We start from the raw sequence: 25,941 nt of genomic DNA on the forward strand, positions 1-25,941 counted from the left end.
TTTATGAGAATCCACACTAATTGGTGAGTGTTGCTTCTTTTTGTAAAGTTTGGACACCAGATCTCTTCTGGCCACAGGTGTCATGCCAAGAGCTTCTCAGAATGCCCTGGGGTAGATTTCTGATTTCTCCATTCTGTCCATCTCTACCCCCTCTACTCTTTAGGCTGACTGTTGGTTCCTTCCAGGGTGAGGTGGGAGGATGGCAAGAGGGTAATGACTTGTAGGAAATCCCATAGGACTCGTGGTGATTCAATAAGGAAGTCAAGGCATGGAAGGTGGAGTTAACAAGCTCTTTGACCGATAAAGGGAAGAGTTCAGGCCCTCCTGAGCAGATGCCAAGTGGTGCTGTGTTGGGAAGGAGTAATGAAGTCTTCTTCTTCAGTGTCTTTCTCTGGCTCCTCCCTGAGATCTCTAAACACACAGGGCTGTTTGTTTAGGTGTGTTTCCCTTTGCTCCTTAGAAACTTTTTTTCCCTGTGGAAGAAAACACAAGAGCCCGCAGCTGAAGCCTGGGGAGGGAGATGGCAGTGTGCAGTGGCACTAGCAGGCCTGCAGATGAGACTGGCGAGTGGCATAAGGACATCCATGCACATGACTCCTTGCACTAAGGTGGAGGAGCAAGACTGCCATGGGGACCTGCCCTGTGAGGTTGCAACAGGAGGACCTTTGGCAGCACTGGATGTATATGGTAAAGAATGTCTCTCTCCCAGAGTCAGGCTTGCATCAAGCTTGGATTTCCTTGGTGCTATAAATGCTTTTCTTGTTTCCTTTTCTAGGTGTTCACTCTAAAGCCAGTCTGCTCTACACCTGGCCCCCAGGAGCGCTAGAACGCCTTGACATGCTTTGGATCAGCTGCAATCAGCACGATTTGCCAGGAAAGGGAGAAAAGAGATAGGAATGAAGGTGGAGGAGCTAAGCAAATTATTGATCTTTTCAGAGATCTTTGAGAAAGCAGGAAATAAATAAGTCAACAAAGTGAGGAGTGTGTAGGCAACTGTGTTAGACCCCCCCTTTTCATTATCTGAGTACATACAGCCCTGGAGCCAGCAGCCCTGTTTGAATTCCAGCTCCACCTGTCACCAGCTAACAACCTCGGGTTGGCCACTTTGATCTCTGCCTCCCTTTCTGCATCAGTAAAGTGAGGATACAGATGATATTTACCTTGTAGGTGGTTGTGAACTAACAGATAAACAGGCTTAAAAGGTGCTTGGTATGTATCTGGGACCATGTATTTGTTAGCGGCTATTATTTCTTTCTTTTCTGTAATTTCCTGGATCTGTGGGGATGTGAGGAGGGAAAAGAGAATTTGGAGAAAAGTCAAGTCCAACCTGTTTATTGGTGGTTTATAGCTATATTGTATCTTCATTTATATTTATGTCTCCATCTACATTATTTTTAGAAATATTTAGAGAGTTGATTACACTAATGTTGATTAGAACTTGGATCTTTTCATTTATGTAGTGATATATTTGTGTTTGCTCATTTATTGATTAAATACTTACTTGATGAAGACACCAGGCAATTTAAAAATCTGTAGAGAATTTTCCCCTTAAAGAGTCTACAGCCATTTCGTTAATGGTTATGGCCATAAAATTCTGTGAAAGCCCAATAAATAAAATTAATCAGACATATATGGTCTAGGAAAATATTTTGTGAGAAAAATTCCATTTCTGTGCTCAGAAATGGATCTTTCTAGCCACATTGCTATTTGCAATCAATCTTCGAACTAGATGTGATCTTGTTGCTCCCAACTCTTCATCTCACTTTTGCCAATACCTTCCTTTGAAATTACCTGGCATTTTTAATATGTGCTTCAAGCCTAGGTTGAACGCTTTGACCTCAAGTTATTTACCAAAAGTCTGCTGTCACCCAAACGCCCTGACTCAAATACTTTGCACAAAGTAGTTTAGGGATTGTGAATTACATGGACACAGTCTATTTCATTTTTTGATGTATTTTACCCACAGTGTATTTACATCTATTTCACTTTAAATGTCATTTAACCCACATTAAATTAAAATGCTTTTTCATTTGCCATCTGGGCTTTGCTAAAACACAGGAAGTACGAAGCCACTTTCAAAATAAGGAATCTCACAGAGGACAAACTGTCTCTTGAAAATCAAATAATCATTCTTTGTAAGGATAATGATCCATTTTTTTGTCTTTTATGGGCTTAAATATATTCTTGCTTTATATATTTTTGAACTGCTAGAATAATTCTATCAGGCCTTCCAATATTCTTCACTAAGATCATCAGTGGTTATGAATCATGATTGAAGAAGATGTCTGATAAATGGTTTAACGAAACCACCTGATCCACTGAAAATTGAACTTACTCTTTGACCTGGGTCAGTCATTTACCCCTCTGGGCCATTGTTTTCTTTTGTTAAAAATTTACAACTTTATCCTGGTAAAAGTCAAATAATCTTTCAGGTTCTTCATTTTCAGAGATTCCTGATCTATGTTCTCCGGTATGGTAGCCACTGGCTACATGTGATTACTGAGTTAGTCGAAACTAAAATGTCCTGAAATACATTCCAGATTTTAATGATCAAGGATACAAACATAAAAAGTAAAATTGTTTTAGAAAAAAAAGTTTCCAAAAGTTTAGATTTTGAAGTTAAAACTCTTATTTATCCCAAACAAATAAACCTTACCTGGAAGATATTTCCCACCAAATCCCTCTTCAAGTTACCTTGGGTGAAAGCTTGGTGAAATGCTAAGGTTACCGTACTCAAAATGCAAATTCTGTAACATCATCTCAACTCTTATCACCAAAGATGACCAGGAAATGGCCACAGTATTAAAAGCCACTATTGCTAGGTGGTGGTGTCTTGACTGAGTTTTCATTCTTTTTTTATTCTTTATCTTTCAATCTTTCAACAGGATGATTTTTTTTCTTTCTTCATCAGAAAAATGCATATCTTTACAGTTTAGCATAATTTTTTTTTTTAAAAAGAGGATGATGTAAAAGGAAATACACCAAGATGTTTCAATTTGCTTTTATCTATTTCCAAATTTTCTATCGCGAATAAATTACTTCTATCAAGAAAAATATGCTTTGTTTAAAAATTGTAACATCCACCTACTCTTTTAATGTTAAACCTCAGTTAATTTGCATGCTGATTTTCTTAGAACTCCTAAGCTTTCATCTCTGCTACATTAGACTAAACAGTAGATACTTTAGATTTTAGTTTTGATCTTTGATGCCCATACAGATATTTGGGCACTGAGACAGAACAGAATCCAGTGACCATCTATGCAGGAGATGAGGCAAAGATATTTAAACATGCAGGGCACCAGGTTCAGGACTTTAGGCTATGCTGCAAAAATGCCCATCTCAAGGGGTACTCAAGCTGGACATGGTGACACCCTGGCTGTCCGGGAGGCTGACGAGGAGGATCTCTCGTGTCCAGGTGTTTGGGACCAGCCTGGAAAACTTAGAAAGACCAGTCCCTTAAATAAAAATAAAAATAAAATAGGTACCCTATATATCTGAGTCCTACAGCAATGGGTAAAGTGACCTTCTGCTCATGGTCCAAATTAGCTCATACAGCTACAGGCACACTCATGGAGCTCAAGTGTGCACATATGTGCACCTCACGTTCACAAGTGGGCAGGACTGTGTCCTATCCAGTCTTCCTGGGCACACCATGGGGCTGCTTCTCTCACCTGCTGTCCACCCTCAGAGATGAGACCTATTCCCTACTTACCTCTGGACTTGGAGAACGTGTGGTGCTGTGGTGTGTGCTGCTGGTGTGAGTGTGGGTGTGCAGGGCCAGGTGTGCTGTCTGCCCTGCTGGCTCTGGAAAGATCTGGACTTCTTAGGGTCCAATAGGCATGGCTGTTGAGACTGGCAATGATATACTCATTCAGTTTATACTTTTTTTCTTGGGAATAGCTATCTTCTTCCAATCCCATGAGGCAATGAGCCACTTGGGATTGGTAACAGCACCTTTAAGCACATCAGAACTTACTGTTGGTGGTGAAGATGGCTTCTCCCTCCTGGGGCGTGGGGTCTGCATCCTGGACCACCTGCAGGGCTCCCACAGTCCGGACAGCAGGGTCCAAGGTGACTGAACTTTCGTTCACTGTTGTGTCGCTTGCGCCTGTGATCTGGTTGGTTGGTGGACCTCCCAGAGAGCCCTCGAAGTCAGTGGGTAGGTCGTCCATGCAGTCAGCATTGGGCTGAGGGAGGGAGGGAAGGATCTATTCTTAGAGTGTGTCATCAATTTAGAGATGCTATTATATACCCTAAATATTTTGACTCAAATAAGTATTAACATTTTTTGTACTGTTTTCTTAAGCTAATTTTTTGAAAACAGTCCACATTTGCATTAACATGAGAAGATCTTAACATGAGCATGAAAAGATCTTCCAAAATTCATTTTCAAAGTTTCCTCTTACATGTTGGTCTATAAAGTTTTAATTCCAGGAATATCAAGATCTCTACTTTCAAAGAATTAGTTATGGAGAATACATATATTTATTTATGGTGATAGAAGAGCCTTTATACAATGTGCACATCCCACATAGAATAGATAATTATCCCCAAAGATTCCTTCACTGTTTACAAATATACTAATACTCAAGTGTGAATGGGACAGAATTTGACTCATTTTGAATTGTTCCTTAAAGATATATGTACACACAAATACAAGCAAAAATCAACTATAGAAAAATATCCTAAACTTCACATGGAACTGAACATACATTATTAGTCAAATCCTTTAAATTAAATCTTAGAATCAAAAAGCCAGGGTGAGACCATCTTATTCCATCACCCTTTCATTACAGTATTTCTCCTCCCTAAAAACATTGACTTCTCCCTTTGAATAGCAAAAGTTGCTCTCTGCCTTGGTAGGCAGGTTGTGTTGGGTACCATCATTGGGCATCTCTGTTATTGGGCAAAATCTTACTCTTTTCAAGTCTCACTCTGATCTTAGTTCTGCTTTTTGAAGTAATAAAAAATATATTTCCCTCTTCCACAAAAAGCTTTTAAAATTACTTTAAGTTGTTGTGTCTTTACCGGAACTTTTGAAAATTATTTTTTTTAAAGGTGGTGGTGAAAAGATAGGGTCTTCAGTAATATTAGAATAGCTTTGGTCTGAACTTCACCTTTGTCTTCAAGGATGATGATGACATGTCTTTCCACTCCCAGTGTTTATAGAATGTGAAAAGAATTTGGGGTTGACACTGAATTAGCCTCATAATGATAACACTGTATTCAAAGAGCCTTAAAAGGCAAAACCTACAACTCGTGGACTCATGGGGAGCACAGAGCAGATCCAAGTGCTGGACCCTTGCCCAAGCTTTCCCTCCATGGCTGTGTAAGGATGTGTCTTCAGGGACACCCCTGTGTTTCCAGTGATCAGCTGGAAGTCTCCATCATCCCACAAACTCCTCACAGTTACCTTATTCCTTTCTTCTATTCTTCCTTTTTCTCTCTCTGTATCTATTGGAAGTGAGTCATTCATTAAAACTCAATTTGTCAAAAATCAACTTACAGAATGACCATCGAATTTACTATATTTACTGGCTTTGAAATTGGACACAAGCAGGTGTGTTTATGAACATGCCTCCCCATCCCCAATCATCTCCTTTGGGTCTCTTCAGTTCCCTTCAGTCTCATTCTCTTATCATGACATTTTTTTTTCCCAAAGGAAACACAGGTATGATTCTTCTCTTCTCCCAGGGAGTGGATCACCAGCTCCTTAGCTTGCTGAAACAGATGCTCTGCAGCCGGATCTCACCTACTCTTCTACCTCACCCTTAGCCTTTGGCGAGGGAGCACCATACATCCCCTGTCTCAGGGCTTCAGTTTACACTGTCCCTCTGCTCAGGATGACATTAGCCACAGTCACCCTCCCATTCCCATCCCAGGTCTCACATGATGTCTGGCAAATTCCTAACCACACTTTAAGTCTCAGGCCAATGCCACCTTTTTGGAAGCATGTTCCTTCCCAGGGAGTTGTTCTGAGTGATCCCGGAGCACTTCCTTGACACTCTTCCCACTATGGATGGTCATTTGCTAGTATGTCTGCCTTCTGCTAGTCTACAAGCGGGGTAAAGAGAAGCAGCCATGTCATACTGATCTTGCATTTCAAGCTTCCATATAGTACCATTGATAATTATCAGGTGCTCAATAAATGTTGATTTGAACATTTTATTTGAATCTCAGATTTCTGCTCTGAAAACTTGGGCACATTAGTATCTGCCCAAGATTAATCAAGGGGCAATTTGAGAAAATACTTTTGAGAACTGTAAAGTTCTATGTGAAAGAAAAGGTATGCTATTTAACGATGTTCATTAAACAAAAGTAACTGTGTGTGGGGTCCTGGGGCGGAAAGGATTTCATTAGGGGGACATGGTGCTGGGTGTTCATTCAACCATGAAGTGCTGAAAGCAATCCCATGTAACAGCAACTGACGTGCTTTTTGAAACACTGATTCTGGTTGTTGATACTGTTCTTTGATTTCATTTATTTCTTAATTTCCATGCCGCGCATTTCTTTGCTTTTATTTTGTAGGCCAGTAAGAGAGGTGCTAGATCCTCAATAGAGGAGACAGAAGAAGAGAAAAAGCTGATTAGTTGAGTGAGACTCAGTGGTGGCAGGCATGCATAATCTGGCTTGGACATAACATTTAATAGACCATCTTTCCAGAGCCTACCAGTTTTAATCCACTTTCCATGGTTCATCACACAGAATAATGGGTTGTGTTAAAAAGAAACCAAATTTGTACCCTTCTGAGAAAAGTCTCAATCAGAATGTTTCCAAGAGAAATCCAATGCTATCTGCAATTGAACACTGTTTAAGCGTTGAAATTCAGGTCAGCACGGGGAAAACTCTTCAAAGACTTAACTGCTGACAAACCTGGTGTGTAAACTTGTGGTTACAGAGGATGTTCTGCTCAGTGGTAGTTATCACACTATTCATATCAGGATCACAGAGATAAGGGTGTGTATGCTGGCATATAAAAGACCCCGCCCAGTTCTATGGGACCTTAGAACTGTTTTCCTATAAAGACAGACCTGCCCCTCACTGGGCTGCAAAGAGAACTAAGCACTCTAAGGTAGACAACACTTCTGATAGTAAGGGACTTCTGCCCAGGTGTGGTGGGCACACCTGAAATCCCAGTGACCCTGGAGGCCGAGGCAGGAAGATGGCAAGTTCGAGGCTAGCCTGGGCAATTTAGCAAAACTTTATCTCAAAATAAAAAATAAAAAGGGCTGGGGATGGAGCTCAGTGATAAATCACCCCTGGGTGCAATTCCTGGTACCAAACAAACAAACAAAAAAACCCACACAAACTTTCTCCTGTTTTCAGTTCATTCTTATATTTCTTTTGGCAAAATATGATGGGAAAAGGCACTCATCGAGATGGGACGTTCAGATCACTGAGGTGTGCTCTCATTCTGTGGTCCAATGTAGAGAATTCAATGATGAAAATTAAATGTCCCAGCTCTTGGTTTTCAACTTATATTTATTTGCCTTATAGCATAGGCAGCCGAATGAACACTCAATCAAAACCAACAAAAATGAAAACCACAAACAAAAATAAGATTCCATATGGATCTGGACAATCTTATGAATCAGAATTACAACCAAGTTGTTTGTGAGTTGACATCGTTTCAAGGGGAAACAGGATGTAATTCACAAATACAGGTCATGCACTGCCAGCCCGCAATACTCTGGAGGGTTACAGTTCTACACATTTATTGAGCTCTTAGCATATATTAGGGATACAGAGTTGGATTAACAGATGTCGATTATCAGAGTGTGACAGGCTCTATCCAATTTTCCTTACAGAAGAAATGGTGTATGAAGATACAGGAAAATTATAAGACAGTGTCTATAAGTTGCATAAAAACGGTTTTAGTTAGCACAGGAAGTATTTTCTAATTAAGGCTGTGCGCATATCCAATGATATGGGAAGCTATTAGAATGAACAGAAGTCATATCATTGGTATATTTTAGGCATACTGTTCCCCAAGGGTAGGGCAGAATGAAATGAAACCCCAAATTCCTGCTGGATTCTGACTTTATCATTCTCTAGGACAAAAAACGGAAGAGCCCCGGAGACAGGGAGGCTAACCATGTGTCTTGGTGCTTCATCAGAGTTGCACACACCACGGGCCTTCTTCATGGAGGATGTTCTGTTCTGTGGGGCAGGCTCGGATGTATCTCATGTTCTTGTTTGGGTGGCCTTTAAAATTCGTTGGCAAAATCCAAAAGATGCTACTGATGTTTCTTTTTCTGGGAATCGAGTATGCTAAGCAAAATCCTATCCAGACAAGTGTCAGGCCTCAAACCATGGCCAGAATATGCTCAATCGCTAAAAATTAAAATGTTATTACATTTGGAAATGAGCCCAAAGGCCACTTAATAATTCTGCTTGAGCAACAGTAAGAGTGATAATTCATAACTTCTTTACAAGTACCTTCTGGAGAAACTGTACCCATGTGGGAGTTATATTTGAAGCCAAATATTATTTAGTACAGAATTTAACTCAGAGGATTGTCACAAGGAGTGGTAGGACAAACACAATCTTGAAAAATATCCTGAACAATAGGAACCAGATGAAAGGATGCAACTGTGTCCTTTAATTGTGAGGATTCTGAAGACTTCAGACACCAAGGACACACAGGCACATGCAAGCACACACATATGCACGTTTCCCCTTCCATCAAACAACTGGTCACAGCTAGAGATGTGAAAACTGCCAAAACTGGGTTTGATTTTTTTTAAGTCACCAGTTTTTGGTAGCGATGTTGGGTTTTCACTAACATTTCACATTCTCTGTAATTGATTTTCACCTTGAATGCACTACGCATTAGCAACTCTGATCTGAAAATTTAATGCATTGCCTTTGAAATCTAGCTCAAAGCTCCAGCCACGTGAGTTGATTTGTGTTTTGTGTATTGATCGTGAAAACCAGCACACAGCTGGCACGGGGCAGCTGATGCAGGGTGAGAAACCCAGCCAGTGCATGTCCCCAGAATACATCGGGGTGTCTTCTCTAACAGTCACTCTGAAGTTCCTAATTAGCCCTTTGGCATTAAGGAAGACTTTGATATGTGATCTGATGCCTTGCTTTTTCAGTGGCATCTTGTGACTGTGAACATTCTCTTTGTTCTCTGCCATTAGTAGTAAGACATGACAAACAGGCAGGTTGCAGCAAATACAGCGGGATGCGGGTGGCTGGCTCTGTGTGTTTGTGCGGCTTCTTTTAGACAGTGCCTTATGTTTTTGCACATCTCTGAGACTGGCTCATTTCCTACCCTCTTCTGCTTAGAGGGGATAACACACAGCAGCTGGTGCCTCACCAGCCACCACTTGTGGGGTTCACTTGATACTGTCCCAGGAAAGTCTTTCACTGGAGCATCAAGCCAGCTGGCGGGTTCTCCTTGCATTGGAGAGAGCTTTTGAAAACACGTGACTGAGGGAAGCAGCTTAATAATAGTGCAAAACTTAAGTGTCTCTGGCTCTGCTTTCCTGTTTGCCCAAGCTCTCTGCAGAGATCTGGGTTAACAGAGGTCTGGAGCCTGGTTCTCGGCCGCTGTCCTGCCCTCCCTTAGCTGGAAGGGACTTGTTGCCTCCCAAAAGTAGGTGACCATGGGGCAACACCTGAAAGTGTGGCATGCAGATCTCTTTGATGTCTAGGCTGGGGTGATGACCACAGAGGTGGTCAATGTGCAGTGGCCCAGCATACCTCTGCTGGTGTCCCAGCTGCCCTCCAAAAAGACGCCTGTGAGCTGCACCAGTGGCATCTTGACTCATGGATAAATTCAATGGATGTGGTGGAATGGGTTATGTCCTCAGATTGAGAAAAAGTGACAGGAGAAATGTTTTCAAACATGGAGTTCTCTTGGGGCCTCATTGGATGACATCATTGCTATGTGACTGAGAGGACATAGAAAATCCAGGTAAGAAGCTTTCTCACTGCTCTGGGGGTAAAGCAGAAAGACAGACATTACGATGGTGTAGGCTGTGCTGTGCTTACCGGGATCCCTAGGGCTTTAAGAATGTTCATCTTGCACATGGGGCAGGTGCGATGGTCTAGAAGCCAGGGGTCAACACAGGACTTGTGGAAAAGATGCCTGCAATGAGAACCATACATCTTAGAGCGGTGGTGGCGGCAGAGACTACCTGTTCCACTATAGACCAGCAGCCTGCCCAAGGTCCCTCAATTGCTGGATGGGTGGCAGGTCCAAGACTCGAAACTCGGTCACCTAGTTCCTGGACCACTGGGTTTCCCACTATATCCTGGTCCAAAATCTGTGTGGATCCCGGGATTGACCTATCTGATTTGCAATGGAATCTTCCACATTTCAGACAGTATAGAGAATGTAGAAACTGAGGGATTTCTCTCTTCCTCAATACAAGGAACGTTTAATGGTAAGAACACAAGTGGCGAACCTGAATAGACCCTGCAGGATGACTTGGTAGAGGCTACTTAAAAAAAAAAAAAATCCAAATTCCATTTCCCACAGTCAGAAGACTACTGCAAAGTAGAGGCTGACTTTCATGAATATTTGGGTCAAACATAAAGGGCGTAAGAGCTCCTGGGAGCATTTAATAACACAAACGACTTCCTCGTTGTCATGGCTGCTGTCAGGTCAGGAGACAGCGTGAGGGGCTCTGTGGTTCCCCTGGGGGTGCCTGTGGCTGGCTGCACCTTGGTGTGCTCCACCAGGTGGCCAATCTCATGTGCCAGTTGGGTCCTTCATATGATGGCAGAAGGTGGGCATGAGGAGGGTTTCCTAACAGAACTTTCTCTCAACTCGACTCACAAAATCCCACACACAGATATCAGGAGCTTCTAACTCACAAGACTCCAGACCATGCATAAAAGCAGTCAGAATTTCCTGCCTGAAGCAAGGAGAGAGAACATTGCCAGTTTTCAGTAGGAGAGCTTTCTAGGACATTCCATCCGGGCCTGCATCTGTCTGCTGCATAGAGCTCTATTCTTGAATCCTTCCATTCTGTTCTCTCATTTTCATCTTCTTCTGTTCTAACAGTTCTGAAAAAAAAAACCTCATTTGCTTTGTATTAAGGGGCTTTGGGTTCAAATGCTTAAAAAGTACCCCCATATTAGAGAAGAGTCTTGGAAATGCCAGGGTTTAGATAGAAATCCATAAGAACTCAAGTGCTGAGGACAGGATGAGGGGTACACAGGGTGGGATCAGACTGGGAACTAGACAAGCAGAGGAGCTACAGGCTGTGCTGTTCTATTTCCAGATCATTGTCCAGAATGCCCTGCAGACCAACTGCTTAGAAAGCATATATCTCATTCATTCTTTCCTTTATCCGTTTGTTTATTTAGCAGGTAGTGTATGCCAAGAACTGGGCTCAGTACCATGAATCAGCACAACAGTGACTTAGGTCCTTTCCTCAGAACAACGGGAATGGCAGATATGAATAAAATAGTATTTGAATAGACTACTTGGTGAAAATAATACCACTTTCGAAGGTCAGAAGGTTTGGAGGTGGGGCTTAAAGTGTGAGATTTATCCAAGTTCAGAGAAGATTTTCCTGAGGAAGTGACACAGCCCCGAGCTGGGCACTGGAAGGCAGCCAGGCCACTGTGTGTGGGGGTGGGTGTGTGGGAGTGGGTGGGTGAGTAGGGGAACAGGGCCACAAGGAGAAGGGTGACTGGTACCTGGGGATGAAACCACTCCCTGCACCCCAGGAAGCAAGGCTGACCTCCCTAGGTTAAGGTTCCATGATGACTCAGGAAACAAGGGCCTAATTGAAACTTGCTCACCAACTGGTGGTGCTCTTGGGGAAAAGGTCAGACATCCTGGTCCCATTTGAACATTCCTGGGAGGCAGATGACTCATCTGTTTTCTGCACAAGTGCAGGAATAAGGATGGTGACAGCACCAACCATTAGGGCTTTAATATTTGGGCCTGCATTTATTCTCGAGGGCCCCTGGTGATTTCTGCACATCAGCTTTCTCTCCTCTGTGATGGCTGGTATTCCTGTGCCAACTCTCAGTGCTATTGTACCCAGCTGTTCAGTCAATACTAATCCAGGTGTTGCTGTGAAGGTGTTTTGCAGATATGAATAGTATCTACAGTTGGTTGACTTTAAGGAAAGGAGATTATCCTCAGCAATCTGGGTGGGCCTTATCCAACCATTTGAAAGGTTTTCAGAGCAAAGCAAAGTTTTCCCTGAAAAGAAATCCTGCGAGACTATAGCATCTGCTCCTGGCCCAAGAGTTTGAAGCCCTAGGCCTTCTCTGCAGACTTCAGACCTAACAGCCCTTTTCCCCATGCAAGTCAATTTCTGGAAACCCCTCTCTATATATTGGGCGCTCTCTCTCTCCCACTGTTCAGTTTTCCTGGAGAATCCCGAGACATCCTCCAGTTAGTATACAAGGTCAACAAGAGCAAAGTCCACATCTGTTTGATTCCCTCTTGTATCCTGGCATCTCCATTAGTTTCTGGTACGCAGCTGATGCTCAGGGCACATTTGCCACGCGAGTGGATATCTACTCATTCAAGGACCCGCCCTCTCCCAGCCTCTGCTTTCATCTGTGCACTCTTCCCGTCTTCGCCCATTCATGGCTTCTCTGCTCTCCTCCGTGGCTCCCTCATTCACCATTCCATCATCTTTCTCCCTGTATTACTGCAGGAGCATCTTAGCTGCTCTCTGAGCTGCCAGGACTTTCCTATTCTCTTCATCCCACTCGTTGTTGCCAGATTTATCTTCCTAAAATAGAGCCCCAGCTATGTCACCCTCTGGTTCCGTTCTGTTCTGTGCCAGGAGCTGGGTACAGGGATGAATAAGACAAGGCCTCTCCCTACAAGGCACAGTCCCCCAGCCTTGTCAACTAAAGCCTTGTCAACTAAAATGAAAAGACCAAGGAAAGTTTATAATCCTGGGTTCACTGTTATTTTGTTATTTTCAGTCTTAGGCAATTCACCTTAGCTCTCTAAGACTCGGTATCTCATGGTGAAATTTCATCTTGTAGGTTTCGAGTTTGCAAGTGAATGACTGTGGTGGTGGTGGTAGTTGGGGGTAGGTAGAAAACACTGCCCACAAAGCTTAAACACAATTCTTGGTACTCCTCCATATTCAGCCATCATTCATCTTATTAATAGCACTCTACTGCACCTTAATTTCAGAAATTATGATTACTATGATTTCCATACTTCAGTAGAACCATTTTAACATAGAAAGCAAATAACTACAATTTTAAAAATTATGAACTAAGAGAAAAAAAGAAAAAAGACATATAGGGCAGTCATGGTATGATTAACAAATATTTATTAATTTCTAGCACCATATTTCTTGTGCCAGTCACCTAATATGTAAACTATATCTTCATAATTAGGGTTGTGAAATAGTTTTCCCCTTCTAAATGGAAAGAAAAAGTCAATAAAGGAATAGAGAAAGAATCTAGAGTTAAATGAAACAGGTCAACAGTTCAGGAAACACCTGTAAGGTGCAATCTGAACACATTTTATTTGTTCAATTCACAGCAGAGCCCTGACTGTTCCCACATTTTAACAAGTGCTGCCTAGAAAGGACATAAAAGGGAACAGGAAGGACACATAGAGGAGCAATAGGTCATGACAGTCTATCTCTTAACAGTCCTAACAAATTGGAAATATAACAGAAGGTTATGTAGGAGGAAGACTCAAACTTTTCCTCCTGTTCATCAAAGGGAGGCAAATACTGTGGAAAGAGTTCAACACAGCTGGGCACAGTGACACATGCCTGTAACCCAGCAGCTTGGAAGGCTGAGGCAGGAGGATTGCAAATTCAAGGCCAGCCTCAGTGACTTAGCAAGAGCCTCAGCAACTTAGAGAGACTCTGTCTCAAAAAAATAAATAAAAAGGGCTGGGAATATGACTCAGTGGTAAAGTGCCCCTGGGTTCAATCCCCAATCCCCCTGCCCCCCAAAAAGGAAAAGAAAGAAGAAAGAGTTCAACACCTACAAGTGCAAGTGAGGATGCTCACAATTACAGGATGATGCTGAGATGATTACAAATAACAAGTGCCTACATTTTTAGCAATATGACAAACCAAGCTAAACTAATCTCCACATCTATTGGTTCTGGTTCTCTGTTGTTCTTTCACCTAGTTGTGTGATTCCCTCCCCTATGAAGTGACATTTCTTCTCTGCCCAGAGAAGGAAGAGGTCTTTGTGTTTGTTCAATCTCATCCACTTTTATTGGTTTCTTCGACCCTGCCACCCTGCAGCTGAGATTAGGATTCTGTGGGTGTTGGTACCAACGCAAGCTGTTTCATTCTCCTTAAGGAAAGCTTATTAAAGAATGTGAGTCACTCAGGTACCTGAGAATCCCACACTGCCAGGCAACATCGACTATTTAAAACAGATACCCAGAGCATTGATGGGTAGCTGAAATGTTCCTTCAGAGCCTCTGTGTCTTATATGCAACGTTGTCAATGAAACCAGGGTGAGTTTTAAATGGAAAAACCCCACCGACAGTGTCTGCCACCTCCTGTGTCCCTATCATGTACCAGGCATGTGACATACAGAACTGATTCACAACCAGCCTTTGAGCTGAAAATTATTAGACTAGTTTTATGGAGGAGGAAGTTCAAGTTCATTAAAGAAAGTTCCCTAAAGAGTTGGTAAGCTGTAGGAGAGAGGACTCAAGCCCAGTCCTAACCTTGTTGTAAAGTCAGTGCTTTTACCGATTCTGTATTCCTTGGGTCTTCTTGCCATGAGTTATGGGTAAGAGGGTAGATGAAAGCATTCATACTTTTATTTTTTTTTTACAATGAACTTCTGTCCTCCAGCTTCAAGTGCTTGACCTCTCTGAGCTTCAGTTTCCTCATTTAGAAGATGAAGATAATAATGGCATCCATCTGAGGCCCTCAATACTGTTCTTCCAATATGCCAGCTCTCCCTCTTTTAGGTACCCAGAAAGACCACAGGTTCTCCTAGTGGCAGCTGTAGTCATGTAAGTAATTCTATCCGATAAGCTACAAAGAAAATAATCAGTTTTACTTTGGGATGTGGCACTTAATGATTGCTCTGTCAATTAGCAATTGCTCTGTCAGTTAGCATTATAACTTGCAGGTTATAATGAAAGTTATGAGTGACTGCATCATCAGTCCAGCTGTGGTGAGCAGACTCTCCACTGATACATGACAGATATGGAGCACAGGAAGTCTCTATCATGTTACACCATGGGCAGATTTTGTTACTGCAGTGAAACCTTGCCTATCCTGACTAATAAAATACCTACTAGGGTGGATGTAAGGATTAAGTATTTGTTTGGTAAGGGTTCCAAGGATTAGAGTGATGTTAGCTATTTTGAGTCATGTAGGTGCAACACACAAAGTGACAGGTCATTAACAGATGCAAGCGAAACCACCTTGGGATTCAGGGAAAGGAGCTATTACTTTGTGAGGAAATTAAGAAGTTGTGTGATGTCATATGGCTTTTTACATAATGCAAAGGATGGAAAGAACTTGGAAGTGGGATGATAGGAGGAGAACATGTCAGGGAGAAGGAATTTCAGGAGTCAAGGTAAAGAAGCAACATCATGGCAGGTGTGGGAAACTCAAATTGGCTGAAATGCATAAAGCAGAAAATAAAGTTGGAAAATAGGTGTCCACATTAGCCTTCTGAGATGGACCAAGCAGGGAGGAGGTCTGAGCCATGAGGAGAATGATGATGGGCTTCGTTCCCTGTGAAGATGGGCTGATGACCACCACATCACTTCCTTCTGTCCCATTTCACCTTTCCATGTCTCCTATAGGGAAAGCCCTGTAACGAGGAGGCTGCAGTCACCACTTGATACTTGGTGTAGATCAGGACAGGTAAGCGGGCACCTGCCCTCCTACCATCAACGCCATCCCTGGCCCAGGGCTTACCATGGGCATTATGCTGTTATTGGTCTTGGGCTTGATGGGAAATGGTTGGGCCAATTATGAGAAACCTGTTCTCCTGATTCTCCTGTTTTGGTTTATGCAGACTCATTTAAAAGAAAAAAAGGGGACAAGAGAGCAGGTACCCAGAACCAGTACTAACCATATTCTGGACTAAACATAATTACTTTGTTTAGGCAAGTTAATCTGATGGCAATTTCATGTGATGGAGTGGGAGGGTAGAGGGCAGAGATAGAGAAGGCAGTAAATAAATTCCTGTGCACCTCACAACCACTGTCCTTCTATGAAAAAAGGCTGCTCTGCTTCAGGCCCATGATAATAAGCTTGGAAAGTGAAACTGGACAATTTGCAGACAAAATCTTGATTTGGTTTTCTTGGGGTGTTTGGACATTTGGCTTAGAGTCACTTGGGGATGTCTAAGAATTTGAGCCAAAACTACAGCCCCTGGGTTTAGCAGTGCTGCCACACAGAGCAGGGATGAGGGAAGGCAAGGTGTCACATGCACTGTCCCACTGTGAGGACACCTGGCTTGGCTCTGGGCCCTGAGACACCCTCCACCCGCTACCCTCTGCCGAGTTAGGATATTCTCTTGATAAAATCCAGAAGCTATGGTGGTACTTGCCCGACCTACATCACAGGCTGTTGAGATACAGATCAGATATTATATGTAAATGTGCTTTGTCAACTGTAGAATGATTGTCACAGTTAAAATGTTATAATGACCAACCATTTATTTCACCAAGCTCTCCATTGTATGGGGCTTAAATAGCATGAAAAGAAAACCTGACAAAACTAAAATGAACTGTATCAGAATGTCCTGGCACTAAACTCAATTTCTGTTTGAACTATAGGGGGGGTTGTTCATATTTTGGGAATGCAAGTTATGAGGGACTCACTTCACAGGGAGTCTCACTCCTTGGGGTTCTGCAGAGTGAGGCTCTGTACTTAGAACTTGGCCCTGGTCTAATTATATCGCTTGGCTGGGCCAGTGAAGCTGGTTGGCATCATCCTGTGTGTCTACTTGATGGATATGACTGAGGATCAGGACATTTGAAGTCAGAATGCCATATTTAACCAGGAAACTGCAGCGCAAGATCTCTTTCCTAAGCCGGCCTTTGCTCTGCTCAAAGACAGCAGAAACAAACAGGTCAGATAACTTGGTCTTCCTGCATCGCCATCTTCTTTCATGTTTCCTTCCTTTAATCCCTTAATTAAATGATAGCTACGTAAGTAGTGCACGTAAAAATCTGAAGTAATGGAAGAAAAATGGATAGAAAACACCATCAGCAAACTTTGAACTTCAATGTTATGCCATTTTGACTAAAGTATAAAGTCAACTGTTATTTTCTTTAAAATTCTACGGCTTCTTTGGTCCTTTTGCCCTCCATTACTGTAAATGAAGGTATGATATGCATTGAATGTATAAATTGTAAGCAAGCTTGGGGCTACTTAGGTGTGAACATATTTATGTACATACCATCATATGAAGAGGCACACCTCTCCATCACCCCAGAGACCCTCCTTGATCCTGGCCAGTCTGTACCCTCTCCTGCCATGTGGCCACCACTCTGGCTTCTGTCAGCACAGGCTAATTTTGTTTGTTACTGAATTTCATATAAATGGAATCATAAAAATCATCCTTTTGTTCCTGGCTTCTTTTGCTCAAAATAATGTGAGAGTTTTTTTGTTTGTTTATTTCAAATTCACCTGTACCCGATGGACATTGATCGATTGTTCCCTTTTGTGACTGAGTAGTATTCCATGGATTAGATGTAATCCAATTTGTTTGAAGATTTTTTTTCCTGTAATTACTGGGATATTTTCATTTTCTGATTGCTGTGAATAGACATGATATGGCCACTCCTATTCAAATTTTTCTGTGAACGTGTTCATTTATTTTTCTTGAGTAGGTATCCAAGAATTAAACAGTCATGTTACAGAATAGTGTGCATTTAATTTTGCCGGAAACTGTCAAACAAATTTCCAAAGTGGTTGTGCCATTCTAAATTTCCACCACTGGATGGCTTTTTATTTAGCCAAGAATGTGAAACTATGTTCTCAAAAGGATAAATTAAAAAAAGAAAATTTTTTTTATTAACAACCACCATTGAGATATATCAGCATAAATTTTCAGATAAATTTAAAAATGTAGTTAAACCAATAAACTAGATTATTTCTTGATAGGGAATTATTAAAATAAGGAGAGATAAAAACACAAATATAAGAATTCATCAATTTTATAACAAAACTACTTCATTCTGCTAATCAAAATATATCATTAAAAAAAAAGCTGGCTAAGGTGGTGCAAGACTTAATCCTAGTGACTCAGGAAGCTGAGGGAGGAGGATTGCAAGTTCAAGGCCAGTATGAGCAACTTAATGAGACTCCGTATCAAAATTTTAAAAGGGGCTGGGATGTAGTTCAGTGGTAGAGTGCATGTCCCCAGTATGAAAACAAACAAACAAAAAAATCCCAAGCAGCATTTACCCAAAATAAAAACTAAAATGTTAAAACTACTTAATACCTAATCACAGTTTGTAAATTCTAGACTATACCATACCCCTCTAATTTTGACATATTTATATTAGGAAACATATTCAATGATAATTTACATCAGATATCATGTTATATAAAGAGCTTATAATAGAAGTAATAGTCCAGAAAAAATTAAAGATATGGGAATTAAAACTATGCTAATATTTGACTATCAGATGGCAAGATACTTTAGAAATGTGCAATTTCGTGGCCCTGTAGGAGCACTAATGTAAGCACTGCTCATACTGCTAGTGAGCTGTCAATCATTACCATCTTTATCAACAGCAATTGGCTAAACTTCTCCAGATCCTTCAAAATCACTTTTGATCCAGTATAAAGATTCACTTTTAAGGATACATTCTAGGGTTAAGTTCAGAAACAAAACAAAACTAAGGTCATAGTGATTAAAAAAAAAAACTGGTAGCAAGTTAAATGCTGAAAAATAAGAGTGTGAAGTTCAATACACTCCCATCATCATTATTATACAATGATTAAATTATCTTAAAATAATTTTAAAGTCATGGAAAAATGCTTACTTTTTAATGTAAACTGAGATAGTAGAATAAAAACGGTATTAATGACTCTACAATGTTTAAAAATATACACATATGGTGTTAATATATGCTTTATACAAACTAAATTTACCAATAATTATCTTTTTGAATAGAGATTATTATCTTGGTTAACTTCTTTATGCTTCTCTCTGTTTTCAAAAATTTCCACAATTAGGAATGGAACCTTGAAAGCTATTTTTAGAAACATCGCATATATAAACAGACAGCTTTAAATAGAATGCCCCCAAACCTAATTTGCATAACATGGGAATAAAAGAGTAAGTTGAAGATGATGAATACAGCCAATGATAATCATTCTTTTCAAAAAAAGAAAGAAAGAAAGAAAGGAACTCGGAAGAAATCTGTTCCTAATCGAGCATACCTAACAGGCATGCTGGGTAAAATCAGGACAGGCACTTTCTGGCTAGAAAGTGCTCTTTGTTTTCCACTTCACCAGTTAGAGGGCTTGTAATCCAAATCCTGATCACATTACAGCATTTTATAAAATTCTTTTACTTACAAAGACCTTGGCATTTTCTGTCCACAGAGACATTCAGTTCACTTTACTCATCTTAAAATCAGACTGATCTCTAGGTTTAAATCTCTTAAGGGGTGAGTGTCTATTTGTGAGGGTTCAGTAAAACTTGATTGGGATTCTTTGAATTTTCAAATACTAACATAGTATTCATGGATATATCATGATCTATACTTTATCGTATTATGTTGTTTGCTATGATCGTGTGCTGGGCAGGATGCACCCATGAGAGCCCCTCCTCCCCTCTAAAGGGAAGTTCATAAGTGAATATCATTCCAACTTTGATTTTGCCTTTGGTTGCCATTAAGGATTCATGACTCAACAACCACAAGACTCTTAAGAAAAGCAGGGGAGGTTTTGAACTGTCCAGGTGGGCTTGTTTGGAAGTATCCATTAAGGACAAGCAAATTCTCCAAAGGCATTTTTGAAGTGGATACCATGTTCTCAGCCACACTAGCTCAGTAAATCTCACTAATTTGATTCTAAGGGGGGACTTCTGGCAGCCAACTCATCTTTGAGCCTTTGTATACTTGCATGTTCAGAAAGCTTTATTTAGGGCTCCTTCTACTATTTACCCATTTCTCTACACTAGATGTCTCCCAAGCTGCTTCTCTGGGAGGGGAAAATACCACCTGTCCTTGGGGACAGGAGCTAATGGAATAAAGTATTTGAGAGGTCAATTAATAAGTAGATCTGTGTTAAAACCCTTATCAGTCAGTCACATCAACTGAGAAAGAGAAGCAGCTGACAGTCTGACTAGTTAGATGATTTATGAGCATCTTTTCAACTGCAGACACATGGGATGTGTGTAACAGACCTTTGAAGAAGCCATTGAAACTAGAACACCAAATACAGACAGTGACTTTTCAGCAGCCCTCAAAAAATTCCTTGTCCAAGTCTCCAGACCTGACCTTTTAGGTTCAGTCTAACTTAGCCATTGCAATGTAATTAGGACTTTCTTCAAAAGTTAGGACATCTATTCCCCCAGTTAACACATACAAGCTTCATTTTTTTAAAAATAATTTGGTACCAGGAATTGAAACCAGAAGCACTTAACCACTGAGCTACATCTCTAGTCCTTTAAAAAAATATTTTATCTAGAGACAGAGTCTCTCTGAGTTGCTTAGCACCTTCCTAGTTGCTGAGGCTGGGTTTGAACTTGCGATCCTCTAGCCTCAGCCTTCTAAATTGGGATTACAGACACACACCATGTATCCAGCACAAAAGTTTCATAGTCCCTTCACTATTACTCTGTGTTGTACTTTAACAGGAACCATTTATTCCATTTTTTAATTTTTAGCTTGGAATATCAATGTGTTTAAATCTCCATGTCATTTCTTTTAACACTAATGATGCTGTTAGTCAGTGTTCTGATGTTTATAAAAGTGTAGCCTCACATTTAATGAAGAAAATAAAGAGAACTGATAGAGAAATTTAGTCACATTTCTAAAAGGAGAGAAGAGAAAGGAAGGGTAACAGTTTTACACAGAGAATTCAACAACTGTCTGTCCAAACTAGAGCTCTGTCTACATGACCCAGTGGTGGGAGTCTTGAGGTCTGGAAAACTCTCTAAACGAAGGTTTCTGAAGATAAGCCAAAGCTGGTCAAGTGTTCTTGTTGTTGTTTATATAATTTGTTTTGTTTGTGTATGATTAAAAAAAATCTGTTTTAGTTGCTGAAATCTGCTCCTTGTGCTATGGTTTTTGAGTGATAGTGTAGAAGCTACTGGACTTTTTGCTATTTGAAATCTGAATGAAAAGACAGGACCATGTTTTATTTTATTTATCATATTTACTTTTTTGTGTGTGTGATGCTTGGGATGGTGCAGGGCCTCCCACACGCCAGGCATGCCACCAAGCTACCATCCCAGCCTAACATGACCATGTTTTAAATGGAAAGAAATTCAGATGCAGCCATCAGTCACCAGCCTGAGGAATGGACATCCATTCTGTGGTGGCTTATTCCTGGGTCTCTGGAATAAATAGATCCACGTCACCACATACCAACACAAATACATGAAATAGTCTCCTAACTGGTCTTCGGACTCCAGCTACATCCCCTGGAGCCACACTCCACTCTAGAGCCAGAGTGCTGGCTGTGACTCACTAACCACAAGGATCCCCAGCACTTGGCCACCATCCAGGCCCTGCAGCTGGGCACTACATCTTTATTTTTATTTTTTGAATTTAAAACATGGTCATGTTAGGCTGGGGGTGGGGGTGCTTAGTGGGAGAGTGCTTGCTTGGGAGGGAGAAGGCCCTGTACCATCCCCAGCACCACAAAAAATAAGTAAATAAATAAATTAAATGTGCTCATGTCTTTTGATTCAGTTCTGCACAACCCGGGCTGCTTCCCTTCATTTCTGACATGGGTCTTACACTCCAGCAGCTCCAGGTTCCCACTGTTGTCTTTGCTTAGAGTGTGCTTATCTCTAACTGACTGGAAACAACTTTGCAGAATATAACAATCAATGTGAATCATCACTTAGAAAGAAGGAAATAATGTGAATTTGTGAACTAAGATTTACACACAAAGCTATTTAGCACAGCCTGATTGATAAACAGCAACAAGAAGTGTGTATGGGGAATAGCTTAAACATTCAAACAAAAGCAGATGAATTATGGTACAGGGGTGCTACAGTTTGGATTTAAATGTTACCCTAAGGTGGCCCGTCCGTTAAAGCGTGGTCCCCAACCTGGCACTAATGGAGGTGAAGGAAACTAACTGGTGGGCTCTAGTGGGAGGTCTTAGGACTCCAGGGCTGTGCCCCTGAATGGGACAATGGCATCCCAGCCTCTACCTTGCAACTTGGCCGAGAGGTGAGTGGTTTTGCCATGTGTTGCCACACTATGTGCTGTCTCACCACCCTATGTGCTGTCTCATCATGGGCCCAGAAGCACGAAACCATCAGAGTAGGGACTAAAATCTCCAGAAATGTAAGCTAAAATCAGCCTTTTTTTCTTTATAAATTGATTATCTCAGGGATTTGTGACACTGACAAAAAACATACTTGGTATAGTATGTGGATTTAAAATGACGTTGCTTCAGGTTTTAAAGACATGGGACACATTTATTCTAGAAAGGTCTCTAGGTAACTTAGAAGGTGCAGATATCCAAGAAGACACTGTAAGTGTCAAACAAGAATGAAAAATGAAAATGGAGATCAAAAATGGAATCAGAAATGAGGGTAAAAATGCCTTTTGGGTATGAGTAAGATATAAATCTGGCTCTTAGCTCTCTATCAACACAAGAAATCTGGATATGGGCTGGGATATAGACCAGTTGATAGACTGCTTGCCTCACATGCACAAGTCTGTGGGTTTGATCCCCAGCACCACACACACACACACACACACACACACAAAAAAAAAAAATCTGGATAGTGTCACAATTCAGTATCTACAAAATAAGAACATTTCCCTTGGTTGGGAAAAAGTTATTCTACAGGAGAAGTGCTCTGGTGGGTCCCCATGCAGAAGTCAAGGCACAGCAAGTGCCCTGAGACTGCTTCCACAGTGACTGCTGGCAAAAGCTTTGGAGATGGACCAGATCACTTCTCCTCTGGGGAGCTAATATGACAGTGCTTGTTTTTAGGTTCTTATGAATTTATAAAAGTACATTTTAGAAAAACATAAGGACTGGATTACATTTCAATTAATTTTCCCAAAGAATAATTTTTTTCCTAGTCACAGTTTTGATATACTTGCCAAAAAAAATTCCTGAGGTCTAGCTAATCTAGATTTTAATCTGACAATTAAAAATAGACTCATCTGAATGAATAATGAAGGGGCAAGACACAAGCAGGAAGTTTAGTGAGAGGTGACTGCAGAAGGTCAGGACAGATGTGATGGTGGTAACAATGTTAGTAATGATGTAATGTAATAGTATGAATGATAATGAGAACAATGATCATAGCAACACTTACTCTTGATATTGCAATAATAGCAATAACAATAATAATAATAGACATAAAATTATTATTCTTTATCAGATTTGGGGTATATAAAATTCAATTTAGTCAACCAACTTTATTGGGTCCTAAATCCAAATATCAGTTCCAGTTTCTTTTTAGTAAAATTCAAATTGAAATTAAAAACAAAACACACACACATACACACAAAATTCATACTTGGGGAATGAAGAGTCATTGTTTAGTGAGTTCAGTGTTTCTGTTGGGGACCAAGAAGATGTTCTGGAGATGGGGCACAGCAATGGGAATCTACTTTACCTTGAACTACATACCTGAAAATGGTCAAAAAAGTAAAATTCGTCATATATATTTTCCAAGCCCAGAAATCTACACCAGAGTTACGTGCTTTAACAGAGGATCTTGCTCAGGCACACCTCAGATCCCATTGTGAAGAGCAAGGAGTCCAATAAACCCTGGGCCTGGGGAGCTGCTGACTTCACTGTCAGAGCAGGCATGGCCAAGGATGGCATCTCCATGCTGTTGGAAATCAGCTTCAATGTTTGGATGTTAAACATCAGGGGTGCACTTTCTGACTAGAAGGTTTCAGGATAGGTGTTATTAGTTCTTTACTTTATTCAACCATCTCTATGTGTCCTGCTATCAAGACCTCTTTCAATTCCATGCAGCATTGCCAGTGCCGCTTCTTGGAGTACCAGCCAGGAAGCACTATTTACAAAAAGTAACTAGAGGTCAGAGGTTGTGAACAAGGTGAGAATTGGGGACCATCTGCACAAGATAATAAATTCTGTTTGAGAGGATTTTACTTGTCATCCAACACTGCTGATAACAACCCAGGAAGACACGGTGCCTCTGCAGGACACATCAGCCAATGATAGCATCAACCATGAGACACTGTTCTCTGTCTTCCATAGTGAGGTGGAAAGGTGAACTGTGAACAGCTCATCAGTGGATTATTAGGTAAGCTCAAGGGGGCCAGGACAAGTTCCTGTTTTCCCTCCGTGGAAAAGTCTGGCTGGGCCATGAAAAGACTTTCAAGAAAGGTTTCTGCAGAAGTACTGACATTCTAGGCTATTGGGTCTGGCTGCAGCTTCAGAGGTAAAAAAAAAAAAAGGTCAAAACAGGGCACAGATAATCTAGGACTATTTCTAGTGAATTCTCTCAACAATAAAGGAAAAGAAAAGGATATTAAATGATGTTGACAATAATATCTTGACCTTGCACAAATAGGCACAAGAAACAAAAGGAAAGAGATATGCAAAAATGTTAGCAGTAGTTATCTGCATGAGGGAGTTAGGCAGATATTCAATTATTTTATTCATTTTGCAAATTTTCTATAATTTTTTATTATAGTTGCACATATCATTCTGTATTCTGATTACTTATTGAAATTTTTTTCCCATTAGACTATTTCCTTTAGAGCATGAACTATGCCATTTATCTTTTCATTTCTGGTACTTTCTACTACTCCTGAAATACAGCTGCTATAAAATATTTGTTGTTCCAAAGGAAGCATTTAGTTGCTACAAAGTTTTTCATAAAGATCTGCTTATTACTAGGCAGCTTTTAAGTATTTCTTCAATTGTGGAGGAGATTATTCCAGATCAAAGTGAAAGAATGTAGTAGAAACTAATATTTGCACAAATGAGTGATATGATATATGATAAATTAGAGATTGGAAAAAACATTTTGTAGATTGTTGGAAAGAAATGCAAATATTGCTTTGGTTTTTTTAAAACATGGCAAACATGAACTTTTGGTCTGCCCAAGGAATTCACATTCTTTTTCAGACACTGTGTGTTTGCAATTGGATAAATAGAAATGAATAATTATTGAAGAACAGTGGGAATACAATAAGATAAAAGCCATGGAAGGAACAGAGAGCCCGACTTATTCTCCAGACAAAGGAAGACAACAAAGCTTCAATAAAATATTGTTAAAAACATAATCATGGATATTAACCCATCACAAAAAAAAAAATCTAGCCTTAAAATCTAGCAAAAGCTTAATGATGGAGCAAACCAAAGTTTCTTGGAAAATGCCTTAGCAGTGTGTTAGGATCAAATCCAAAGCACACAAGTTAGACCCATGCCACCCGACATACTAGGTGTCCTGCTGTGGATCTGTGCCTTACACTGTGCACGCATGTCCAAGCTTACACCAAGGCACCTCCTCTTTTTGTATTTTTTAATATTTATTTTTTAGTTTAGTTGGACACAATACCTTTATTTTATCTATTTACTTTTATGTGGTGCTGAGGATGGAACCCAGGGCCTCGCATGTTCTAGGCGAGCGCACTACTGCTGAGCCACAACTTCAGCCCAAGGAGACTCCTCTTTGAGTGCTAGAGAGGGACTGAAAGAAGGAAGAGTCAGCAGGAAGGAGCCACCGGTTTGCATGTGCACAGTGTAACTTTAATAACCACCAAGACCACAAATGAGGAGGGGAGGGCATTGACTAACTATCATCATTTGTGCAGGGGTCTTGGAAAGAGATAAGAGAATGAGTTGGAAA

The 25,941-nt window shown here is 40.8% G+C and overlaps 1 protein-coding gene across 1 annotated transcript in view; it reads right to left on the minus strand.

Moving 5' to 3' along the window:
* Rnf150 (ring finger protein 150) overlaps positions 1-25,941 on the minus strand; it is a 211,624-nt gene that overhangs the window by 36,774 nt on the left and 148,909 nt on the right. The window contains exons 5-6 of the mRNA XM_015484433.2: positions 10,003-10,099; positions 3,977-4,187 (exon numbers count right to left, since the gene is read on the minus strand). Coding sequence (XP_015339919.2) covers positions 3,977-4,187; positions 10,003-10,099 — 308 coding nt within the window. The remainder of the gene's footprint in view (positions 1-3,976; positions 4,188-10,002; positions 10,100-25,941) is intronic.

The sequence above is a fragment of the Marmota marmota genome, unplaced genomic scaffold (assembly GCF_001458135.2).
Source record: "Marmota marmota marmota unplaced genomic scaffold, marMar, whole genome shotgun sequence".
NCBI lineage: Eukaryota > Metazoa > Chordata > Mammalia > Rodentia > Sciuridae > Marmota > Marmota marmota.